At 45.0% G+C, this 12438-nt stretch overlaps 1 protein-coding gene across 1 annotated transcript; it reads right to left on the bottom strand.

Moving 5' to 3' along the window:
* Positions 1–1733: 1733 nt before the first annotated feature.
* On the bottom strand, positions 1734–9503 carry LOC136573406 (uncharacterized). Its single transcript, XM_066574700.1, has 2 exons — positions 9321–9503; positions 1734–4107 (listed from the first exon to the last, which is right to left on the bottom strand). Exon 2 carries the CDS (start codon positions 4100–4102, stop codon positions 1871–1873), a length of 2232 nt encoding a protein of 743 aa, XP_066430797.1. The 5' UTR covers positions 4103–4107; positions 9321–9503; the 3' UTR covers positions 1734–1870.
* Positions 9504–12438: the final 2935 nt, after the last annotated feature.

The raw sequence follows: 12438 nt of genomic DNA, 5'->3' as shown, positions 1-12438 counted from the left end.
ACTTTCCCACAGTTTATAGCTGTGATTTCCACAAGAAACATGAACAGCTATAAAAGTGCCATTAATTTCTTTCCAAATTTTAACAATTGGTCGATCACAGCCCTGCTCTCCCCTGCATGGCATCGACAGGATTAGTTCATCTAGGCAGCTTTCAAAAACTATAAACTTCCGGTCCTTAACGGGATCACTGCATACGGAGTGGGTCTCTTGTGCGCGAAGTTTCAAGTCGAGGACATCGGTGTGCATTACTTTCTTTTTCGTGGGATCATTACGAGGCGTTAAGGAAAGCTGAAAACCTGATTCAAATTCGTGTTTTGGACTGCTACCGCTGCTGTTACTGTCATTGTCCATTTCAGTGTCGAGACTGTCCTCACTGTCCGTTAGTGTCCCGATCAACTGATGTTTAGCAGAAGTACTAAGCAGAGACAATTTCTTCAATTTTTTTTCAGAAAGTCGCCGACACTGGATTTTTTTGTGGTACTTTTTAAACTTGGTTTCAGTCGATATGGTTCTCTTTCCCCACCTTGGATCAGTTTGTGTTGAGCGCAATTTTCTTCCCATAGGTTCAGTTACTATTCCTTTCTCATCTGTCTTTCGCTTTTCTTCAAAAACATGCCCACAGGTGGGGCAAATCTCTCCATGAGAAAACTGGTACTCTAGGAACGAACCATCATATTCGTCGTCATACTGCAGGAGCGATCAAAGCATCGCATATTGTAGTCCTCCAGGGGGACTTCGAAGTAAAAAAAAAAAAAAAAAAAAAATCAATAAAGTTTTAATTCTAAAAAAAAAAAAAAAAAAGTTATAAAAGTTTAAATCACCCCCTTTTGCCATATCTATTATTAAAAAATCTAAATTATAAAATAAAAATATGTATTTGGTATCGCCGCGTCCGTAAAAGTCCGATCTATGAAAATAGCATATTATTTTTCCCGCATGTCGTCCCGCACGTCGTTCGAAAAAAAAAATAAAGAACGCCAGAAATGCACTGTTTTTAGTCACCCTGTCTCCCAGAAAAAACGCAATAAAAAGCGATCAAAAAGCTGTATGTACTCCAAATTTATACTATCGGAAACTACAGGACATCCCGCAAAAAATGAGCTCTTGCTCAACTACCTCGACGGAAAAATAAAAGTTATTGTGCGCACAAAATGACCGCAGAAAATAATTGAAAAACATTAAATGTCTCTAAAAAAAAAATAGTATAGTAAAAAAAAAAAAAAACTATACAACTTTGGTATCATAGTAATCGTACCGACCCATAGAATAAAGTTATCGTTGCTTTTGTTGCCGTTTGTGCGCCGTAGAAGCAAGACGCACTAAAAGATGGCAAAATTTTTTTTTTTTCATTTTACTCCCCTTTTTAAAAAGTTTTTCAGTACATTATATGGTACTTTAAATGGCACCATTGAAAAATACAACTCGTCCCGCAAAAAACAAGCCCTCATACAGCGGCGTCGATGGATAAATAAAGGAGTTACGATTTTTTTGAAGGGGGGAGGAAAAACGAAAATGGAAAAAGAAACAGGGGCCGCGACATTAAGGGGTTAAATAAGCCGTGTAAATATAGCCAAAAAGTAGCCGAAAGTTTGGTTGGCAATTGTGTTTTACCTTTAAATAGTTAAAAAAAAAAAAAAAGTCACGCATATGTACTTTTTTACCCAATATCACCCTCCCCCCTCTGCCCAAAGAAAAAAGGATGCCAAACATTCAACACATGGAAGCCTTACTCATTGGAGCACCACGTTTTTAAGTGCTTTGTTTGAAACCTTTATTATAAAAAGATTTTTTTGGTCTTTATTTTTTCATAGATGTGGTCACAGTGGCAATATTCAAACTAGTGTTCATATTGGAAGGGTCCTCAACTTTCTCAGTACCTTATTCTTTTTTTAGGCTCCCGATTTATATCGCGATTTTTAGGGGCCATCTGTATAATTTCCGACATTATTGGAAACAGAAACTCTTGGCTTGACGGCTTATACAAAGCTTTAACAACCTTTTGTCTCTGGGCTTTGCAACGTGTGGTCCCCAAAGCATATACTTCTGAAGCCGTTCTTGCTTGCTCTTGAACACTGTGTACGTTCCGGTTGTGATACAGTGCGGCGAGTTGTGTACGTGCCGTTATACCATCTGTTACAAGGTGTTTTTTGGGGGGCCTGTATTTCCGAATGGCGCTGCGAAAGACCTCCAGCTCTCTGCTATGAGAGAAGTATGACAAATGCTGAAGGTCTTTCTGTAAAGTTCTGTCCAACACCACTTCTTTTACTTCATTGTGAACTGTGCTGCCTTCCTCAAGCCATTTCTTTGGACCAAATGTAGATGTAACCACCGGTTCATGGTTACAGTTATTATAACTTTCACTCCCTTCCCATGAATGTCTATTAACAATGTGGAATAAGATAGATCTCCATTTCTCAGTTAGAAGGGAACGGTCCTCATTGCACGTACTTGCACTCCACCATAAGTGGTTTCTTGCAGCACTAACCCACTTGGCTAGTTCTTCACAGTTTTTTTTCCGACTAGCCTTGACCATCTTGTTGCCAACTGATTTTGAAAGCTGCCAGATATCATACTGATGTATAATCGAAGGAAAGTGTGCCTTGATCATTTTACGAAGTCCCAATTGCCTTTCCGTGCATATAATCTTAATGTTCAGCTGCTTTCGAAGAAGACTTCTTAGAGCTTGTTTGCAAGCTTCTTTTTTAAGACCAAAAGAGGAATTTCCAGCAGAGAATTGTTCAACATGGAAAGATACAACTTTTTTGCTGTTGACGTCCAACAGTGTGTAGATGCCATGTTTCGCCAAGTGCCGTGGACGATCAAACTGGCCATCCCCAGCCAGACAGACTGGGCTTTTCTTCAGGTTGTCTATAATGACATTTTGTTCCAAAGTCCATTGATTATTGATTGCAGGAAAGAGATGGTTAGTTTGATTCTTAAAATATGTTGACTTATCTATGCAGAGAAGTCCCAGTATATAGAAAAGGTGTCTGATCTTCACGTAGGTCAATCCACTGAACAGAATAGCAGAGGAGAGTAATAGATTGCCTGCCGGTATTCCTCCGGTTTGTGGTTGACTTTCCCACAGTTTATAGCTGTGATTTCCACAAGAAACATGAACAGCTATAAAAGTGCCATTAATTTCTTTCCAAATTTTAACAATTGGTCGATCACAGCCCTGCTCTCCCCTGCATGGCATCGACAGGATTAGTTCATCTAGGCAGCTTTCAAAAACTATAAACTTCCGGTCCTTAACGGGATCACTGCATACGGAGTGGGTCTCTTGTGCGCGAAGTTTCAAGTCGAGGACATCGGTGTGCATTACTTTCTTTTTCGTGGGATCATTACGAGGCGTTAAGGAAAGCTGAAAACCTGATTCAAATTCGTGTTTTGGACTGCTACCGCTGCTGTTACTGTCATTGTCCATTTCAGTGTCGAGACTGTCCTCACTGTCCGTTAGTGTCCCGATCAACTGATGTTTAGCAGAAGTACTAAGCAGAGACAATTTCTTCAATTTTTTTTCAGAAAGTCGCCGACACTGGATTTTTTTGTGGTACTTTTTAAACTTGGTTTCAGTCGATATGGTTCTCTTTCCCCACCTTGGATCAGTTTGTGTTGAGCGCAATTTTCTTCCCATAGGTTCAGTTACTATTCCTTTCTCATCTGTCTTTCGCTTTTCTTCAAAAACATGCCCACAGGTGGGGCAAATCTCTCCATGAGAAAACTGGTACTCTAGGAACGAACCATCATATTCGTCGTCAATTCTTTTCCTCTTTCCAGACGGTAAAAGGATGCAAGTTTCATTAGAGGTTGATGGCACATCAAAGACGGTTGGTATTGCATCTTTGCGCAAACTTTTCCGGAAACCATCCGACTGCGTGTAGCAATACTCTCTGAAGTGCTTTGAGCACATTCTGTAAGTGTCATATTTTTTTCCTTCAATGATTTTATCCGTAAAGGCTTCAATATCTCCAAAGTCTTGTCCTGTCTCTATAAGCCATCGTTTTATCATTTCTCTCTCTTTTGGAAACACATGCAAAATAACTCCTTCCTCCTTTCTTCTTCCTCCAGAAAAACAGCCTTGCACAACACAAGAAGGCATTGTTCCTGCGGGAGAAAAAAAAAATTATTTACACTTATGTCAAAATGTTCAAGAATAAAAGAATAGAAAATTCCTGAGGAGGCACAGGCAGCATGGTGCGTTAGAGCAAGTATTATAAAACCTGTCACGTCCCCACATCACCATAAACTAAGGAACGGGGCTGACAGGGCGCTGGGTGACCGCACTGCCCCCCTCTTAGGTCTGTGCGCGGCATGAGAAGCTGACTCTTTTCAGAGTCTCGTGGGCTCTTCTATGCAAAAGTCTGTTGGAGATCGTGCACACGGAACTCAAGAGTCAGAATTTCATGCCATGCAGACTTAAGAGGGGAACAATGATGGATCGGGGAAATGTATAAAAGTATATATCATCCAGCTCCCTGTCACCTCACGTAACCATAACTTAGTTTGTGGTGCTATGGGGGGTAGAGGGGTTAACAGGTTCCCTTTAAGTGATAATGTGATCATAATACCTGGACCACTCCCAGTCCTAAATAAGATGCAAGTTTAGTACCCAATTAAAAATGTACTATTTTCTGAGATGAATGACCTTTTGAAAGGGGAATTTTTCACGCTTAGGGCTTATTCAGACGATCGTATATCGGTGGGTTTTTCACGCCCGGCCGATATACTGTGTCCCTCTCTGTAGGTAGCAGTGCACTAAGCTCCCGCCCCCTCTCTGCCCCTCGCCACTATTTGCAATGGACAATTTGCTACTGACTCTTCCAGCCTCCTCCCCCTGCAGAGAGGGACACTGTATATCAGCCGGCGTGAAAACTCAGCTGATCTACGGTTGTCTGAAGCCGCCCTTAAACTAAAACATAGAAAGCTCACAGGAGGTCAGGAATAAATGCCTCCGACAGGAAATAAATTTGTCACAACCACAAAAAAGTTTTTAAAAATTCACAAAAACGTCTACTGTGGACTTTAAATTTTATTAGTAATCAAATCATATAGAAAAAAAACCAACTGCATCCTATAATATTCTAAACTATAATATCTAGATGAGCAAGTGGAGTGACCACCCCAAAAAGGGCGATCCTACTCTGGAACCTACACTTCCTATATTTGTGTAATTAAAAAATAGGGATAAGAAGAGAGGGGGGGGGGGGGGTAGGAGGCACTGGATACTTAGGTTAGGTAAAAAGGAGACCTGACCCCAAATAATACCACAGCCAAAATAAGAAAATACAAAGAAGAAAATACCCCAAAATATATATTTAACACCAAATACTCTTGACATTAAACTATACAGATTAATATTCTGTAATATCAATTCATACACATTTCACCCCTAAATTCATAGGGCCCATCAGAGATCATCACTCAGTAACTAATGTCACAAACAGAAATGATTTATAATATGCAGTCAGGCATTACATCTTCAAATACAATACCAAATAATAACAGATCCATTCTCAAATTGATTAGGCTCTCAATCACACATAGTTTCAACCTCACCACTTCAGATAACAAGAAGTTCACAAACATCAGACATGTGTATGGAGGCCATGCGGACACTAGTGCCCAGAAGGGATTAAAAGAGTGCTTATTTTTGTTTTTTGACCAAGTGTAGCTGGAAACTAAGATTTTCCAAATGTTCTGGGTCTCTAGGATTACTTGGTATGCCTCATAATATGTGCTGCTAATCAGTGCTTGTGACACAGACTCACCCTGCTGCCTGCAAAGCTACTTCTACACTATTATCTGGGACTTAATCCTTTCCAATCCAATTTGCATTCTGGTTTTCCTAGGGGGCTTACTCTTTTTTTTACTGTTATACAACAGCGCTATATGCTGGCTAAAGCCAGTACTGCATGAGGTGACACGTTGGATAGGCTCCGACAGCAGAGCAGCTGGCAATATACAGTAAGAGAACCCCGACGGACGTCTTCCAGCCTTAAATCATAATGTCTTTAGACGTCAGACAGTGGATTGGAAAGGGTTAAAGATAGTCACCCATTCTTATGGCCCATTTACACGCAACGATTATCACTTAAAATTCATTCAAACTAAGAAATCTGAGCAATAATCGTGCAGTGTAAATGCAACAACAAAGAAAAACAACTCACTATTTGTTCGCAAGTAGTTATCGCTTAGTTTCAGTCAGCATAAAAATTATCACTGGCTTCTCGTTCCCTGTAACTGCTCAGCGCTTCACCTAAAAGCCTGTGAGAACCCACCAGCGAAGTCAGTCTGTCTAAACGCTCAGCACTCATTTAGCCAACTGTTGGCCCGTGTAAAAGGGCTGTAATATAAGCTTATGAGTGTAAGGCCGCCTGCAGACGGGGAAATTTTCGCCCTTGGAAGCTGCCATAGGATTGCGTTAGCAAACGCAATCCTAGGCAGACGGCCACGGTTTGTCTGCACGAAATCTCGCGCGGCAAACAAACCGCAGCATGCTCTAGTTCTCTGCAGGGCTCGCAGAGCCCCGCACAGAAACGTCACTGCCCGGCCGCCGGCTCCAGTATGCGCCGGGGAGCGGCGGGTGAGTACGCACTGCTCTCTGCAGGCACTCAGGTCAGGTCCCACGGTGAGAATCCTCACAGCCGGATCCGACCCGCTCGTCTGCAGGCGGTCTAAAGCAGGTAACAGATTGAGTCTGGGGGTGTTTTATACTTACCCCCTCCTTGTTCCCCTGGTGTGAGCATAGGAAGCCGCCACTGAATGCTTTCAGCGGTGTTGCCAAGTAGTCCACCTTCTCTAACTTTGTAATGGGTGGACTACCTAGCAGTGCCACATTCAGCGGCGGCTTCCAGCGCTCATACCGGGGCAACAACGGGGAAGTATCTCTACAGTGTATGAAAACTATTATGTGCTAATGTGTATAAACAATGAACACCATAAGAGCAGAAAACCCCCCAAAATTGTGCATGCTTTTCAATTTGATCCCAGAAATAAAAAAAGTTTTTCAATGAACTACACAGTACCATTAAACAATACAACTCTTCATTTGGTTATTTCAACAGAAGTTATGGCTCTGAGGTGCCGTACATAGAAAATTTGCGGACAACACACTGTGACAGCAGCAGGGTGATCAGTGATAAAGGCATCCCCTGCCGCTGCTGTCATATCAGAGACAGGAGATCGTGATCTTCTCCCATTGCTGGCCCCATTGCAAACAATGGGCGATATCGCAGAAAGAAAGGAGATTCTGCAATTAGTTTTCACGCAGCATCGCAGGCATGAAACCATCGCAAATGAGAATGAAACCATTGAAATTCATTGGTTTTATAATCATGCGTTTTCACTCCCTCTCGCAACGCAAGAAAACCGCCCGATTTTCTCACCAGTGTGAAGGAGCCCTAAGGGAGAATGCACACGGACAGATTTAAACTGCAGAATCCAGAGTAGGCGACCGCCTCCGGATTCTGCAGCAAATACCGCCTATAGCATGCAATGCAAAAATGATTCTTCATGCACACGAGCGGACACCAACTGCGGTTTCCACACATGGATGAGAAAAAACAAAGTCACAGCATGCTCCATTTTCCTGCAGAATCCAATGGAAGCCGCCTGACCCACGGCCCATCTGCAATTGACACTGTGGATGGGCTGCGGATTCCATGGGAATATCAGGAGTTAAAAAAAAAAAAATACAGGTATGCGCGGATGGCGGCTGAGCACAGGGTCGGATTCCGTTGTGGGCTCCGACCCGCCCGTGTGCATGTGGCCTAAAGGACCTTTCATTCATGCAGAATATTTCTGCAAGACGCACCTGAATCTGTGGCAGATTGCTGCTCTATAACCCGCATGTATACTTTCAGATTTTAGTGCAGAATTTTCTGCGACTTTAGATGCATCTTAGGCCGCCTGCAGACGGGCAGGTCGGATCCGGCGGCGAGGATTCTCGCCGCAGGACCCGACCCGAGCGTGTACTTGCCTGCGGCTCCGGCTGTTTGTTAACGCAATCCTATGCAGGCTTCCAGCGGCAGAAATCCCGCTGCGGAATTTCTGCTCGTGTGCAGGCGCCCTAATTCCGCATGTGTGAAAGTTTCCTAAAGTGGTCCACATACCCCCGTCAGCTGTTGGCACACAGCTATTTCTCCAAGCTCCCCTATACCCTGGAAAGCTCAGTTTGGCCAAGTGTTCATGTATTTTTCATGGCAAGCAGGCAGGGAGAGCTGCAGGGTTGGGCGTTCAGCACACCAATCAACATCTGTCAGGGGAGAGTTGGGAGGCCTCTTTACACATCAGGGGGTTTTCTAATCCCACTGAAATCAGAAGGACAACCATAGTCTAGTGTACGGCCGTCATAATAGGGCATGTTCACACAACTTTTCTCCTGGCAAACTTTGCATCAAATTCGTACTTTTAATGGGAATCCGCACCCGAGCCTATAGGGCAGAGATGTGAAATGTGCATGTGGGAAAAGAAACAAATAAAAGTGACACGCTACTTCTTGACAAACATTCCCCGGACATACAGGTGCATATACAGCCTGACGGGGGATCTAATGCAACAGCATGACTATATGCTACTGTAGAGACCCAGCGGTAAACCCGTGTATAGACGTCCGGCTGCTCGTTCCATCCAGGAATTCCATCATGAATGCCAGGAGAAGCGATGGACAGGAAGCATTATAGTCAGTTGGATCGGCCACACACCCCGCGATCGGCCACTCTGACAGATCTGGTGGCTGTTTTGTGTTCTGTTCCATAATGGATCAGAAGAACAGAAATGTGAACGGAGGTTAAAAGTGACGCTCCAGTTAGAGCCCGCAGGACAGATGTGTGGCAGCATCGCAGCACCTCTCCAATGGCAGATCATATGGGAGATTGCAGCAGGGCTCCGCTTTATATACAGCCCAGGAACTTGGTGCCATAAGATTGGACTCTTATCGTGCCTTACGTTTTTCTTGAAGCCGCCCCGCTAGTCCCCTACAAGTATGTCCAGCACTGCGTCCTACAATGGAGCCTCCTCTGACTGACTACAAGTGTGTGCAGCGCCCCCTTACTGTGTGTCCGCTCACTGCTGACTATTAACAGTCCCAAGTCTTCAGGAGGAGAGAAGTAAGGCAGGGAGCAGGAAGCCTGGTGTCAGGCAGCGCCGCCCGCGGCCACACATGGACAGCCACTACCCCACCGGCCCCCCGCACTCACTCCGGCCCCAGCAGCGGGGCTTCCACCCTCCATCCCAGGCACAGAGGAGCCGCCTCGTGGGGAGAGGATTCTCCGCCTTCCTCACACGAAGTCCCAAACAGTGCGCCGCTGAGAACTTACTGGGAGCCGCAGTGTAGCGGTAGTGAGGAGCGCAGAGAGGAAGATGGAGCAGCAATGGAGGGTCACCCACGAGCCGAGTACAGGAGGAGGGGGCCTGGATGGAGGAGCGGAAGGGGAAGCAGCGGAAGAGGGGGGAAGGGAGCCGCTGCAGGAAGTGATGAGGTGTCCGTATACAGGCGTCCACTGCTCGGTAGACGGAGTGCTGGGAGAAGCCCGCGCCGCGCTGTGGAGGCCGGCCGCAGGGTCTGCAGGGCCCCAATGCGGCCCCCGTGGACGAGGCCTGCAGCTCCAGGCCTTCTGGCTAGTTTAATAAAAACTAATTAAAAAGCCCTTTGAGCTTCAGCCATGATAGCTGCATGTGTAATAACACTGGGGAAGGGGGGACTGTGAGGTGAAGAATGGGGGCAGCGGATAGGAGCGCTGTGTGGGGATTACCGCCCGTTGACACGGACCGCGCAATTCTGGGGTCTCCAAAAATAAAAGGCGTTTATGAGCCAGCGTTACGCCTAATTCATACGGACAGAATTCGCTTCACGTGCCGCTTGTGTGCTCCACAGGCAGCTCAGGGCCTGTCATGGCAACAAATGGGGAGGAATCGTTGTACATCGGGGGTCATAGTTCAGCGTTTTTACTCACTCTCGCATCGCTGAAAAAAAGCGTGATTTTCTTGCAAGTCCACAGCCGGTTTCACACGGCCAAGAAAATCGCAAGAGATTTTTACGTTGTGAGACTTCAAGTTTTTAGCCACGTTAAAAAAAAAATCGCCCACCAATCCTAACCGTGCGCCGCGCTGGGGTCCACTGTGTGCAATCAGAGGAACAACTTCTGGCCACGTAAAAAAAATCGCCCTGGGAAAAATAACGCGTACGCGACCGTTTTTGGTCGCTGATTTTACACCCCGTGTGAACAGATAGGTCTGGCCCTATCTGTTGCTGAAATACGCAGGAAGCTCTCATAGACTTCAATGGAAACAGGAAAGAAGGGAGGGGGGTATCCTGCCGGCAGCGCTGGGATGAGCCACAGCTGCTCCTAAGTAACCATTATTGGCCATTCTGAGCATTTCACAACGGTTGATCGTTTTCATCGCTTCTGCGTATTTTTTGCCTATATGCAGCAGCGTCCCGATTCATGCGATCCTACGGCATGTACGTGCGGACAGCCCTTTTGATCTCTATAGGTGTATGTGAATACGCAATGCAAACACAGTGCTTACGCATCCGGTTGCGTAAGCACTGTGTGAAACACATGTTGCTAGGATACATGCAATGAAGTGATAAAAAAGAAGTTGTGTTTCTCTGTGCAGCATTGAAGTGCGGTGCGTGCGCAGTCCATACATGGGCAAAAAAACACATACGTGATCGTAGGCAGGGAGAAGATTCAATCTGTGGGAATATGCAACTAATTACATGCAGAGCTTTACGCGTATGCCCGTGGACGTGAGGTCTCACTCTCTCACATAGAATGCACATGCACGCTCTCATGTTTATTCACACGGGTGTGTCTGTGTTGCACCCATGAAACACGCTTTGCACATTGCATGTTCTATTCCATGAAAATGGACAGCAATAGGACACGCGGCAAATGTTCTGGATCGTGTGAAGAATGTCTCGCATGTAGAGCTTCATGGGCCATATTGAGTCCGTGCACCGGATACATGGACAGCGCACAGGCTGAAGATACAGCCCTCTCAATCTTTTTTAAGATGCGGTTTTTTATGCAGTTTTTTATGCAGTTTTTTTCAGCTGTGAGTTCATTCTAAAGGAAATATATGGGAAATATAGGAGAAGGATTTTGTCCCAGATTCAGCGCCAAATCTACATCCTACTCATTGGAATCCGGACTTTACCATCACAGATTTGAGATCCATATTGTGGCAAAAAAATGACTTATCATTTCTTAACCCCTTAGTGGCCAAGCCTGTTTGCGCCTGAGTGACGGAGCCAAATTGTGGAAATCTGACGTGTCACTTTAACATAGAGTAACTCCGTAAAGGAACCCCCACAAAGGACCCCATTTTGAATAGTAGACCCCTTAACGCTTTCATCTAGGGGTGTACTGTGTATTTTGACCCCACAGTATTTGAATGAATCTAAGCAAAGCAGGAGAATAAAATTACGATTTTCATTTTTTTGGGCAATTAAGTCATTTTAAAAACAGTTATTTTTTGTACAGCGTACACAGGAATGAAGAGTTTTACCCCAAAATGGATCCCCCTGTTTGTCCTGTGTTCAGAGACATACCCATTGTGGCCCTAATCTTATGTCTGGATGCACAACGGGGCCTAAACCAAAAGGAGCATTAACCCATTCCCGCTGCAGGGCGTAAGTTTACGTCCTGGGAGCGGGGTACTTCCCGCAACAGGGCGTAAACTTACGTCCTGGAGATAGCGCTGGATCACATATGATCCAGCGCTATCCCGCAGCGGGAGCCGGCTGTCAGTCACAGCCGGCATCTCGCTGCAACAGCAGGGGGACATCAGAGATGCGCCCGCCACTGTTAACCCCTTCCCTGCCGCGATCTAAGTAGATCGCGGCAGGGAAAGAGTTCACAAAGGGAGCGCGGCTCCCTCTGTGTCTCCGGCCGGAATTCGCGATGACATCGCGAGAGCCCGGCCCGTCACCATGGCAACAGGACGCCAGACACTGGCGTCCTGTATTGCCTATGCCTGAGATCGCTGTATGAGAGATAAGGCATGGGAGAGCAGTAGCTCTGCCATGCCTTATGACAGCGATCATCAGGGCAGTGATTAAAGTCCCTCAGAGGGACACAAACAGTGTAAAAAAAAGAAAGATTTAAAAAATGAATTAAAAAAATGTTAAAAAAAAGAGTAAAAAAACCATTTTTTTATGCTTTTTCTCAGATTAGCATAAAAAAAGGTAAAAAAAAAATCCCCACATATTTGGTTTTGTCGCGTCCGTAACGATGCGTACAATAAGTTGCACATGCTTTTGACTGTGCACGGAAAAAAACGCTAAAAAAAAAGCTAAAAAACTGAGGCAAAATGCTCATTTTTAGCATTTTGCCTCACTAAAAACGCAATAAAAGTGATCAAAAAAGCCGTATGTACGCCAAAATGGTACCAATAAAATCTACAGCTCGTCTCGCAAAAAATAAGCCC

Source organism: Eleutherodactylus coqui, chromosome 1, assembly GCF_035609145.1.
Source record: "Eleutherodactylus coqui strain aEleCoq1 chromosome 1, aEleCoq1.hap1, whole genome shotgun sequence".
NCBI classification, from domain to species: domain Eukaryota; kingdom Metazoa; phylum Chordata; class Amphibia; order Anura; family Eleutherodactylidae; genus Eleutherodactylus; species Eleutherodactylus coqui.
Note: the sequence above shows the minus strand (reverse complement) of the source record. Positions and strands in the feature narration are given on the sequence as shown.

Bases quoted from the DNA above. Each gene is read 5' to 3' on its own strand.
- LOC136573406 (XM_066574700.1), bottom strand. From the start codon at position 4,102: ATGCCTTCTTGTGTTGTGCAAGGCTGTTTTTCTGGAGGAAGAAGAAAG.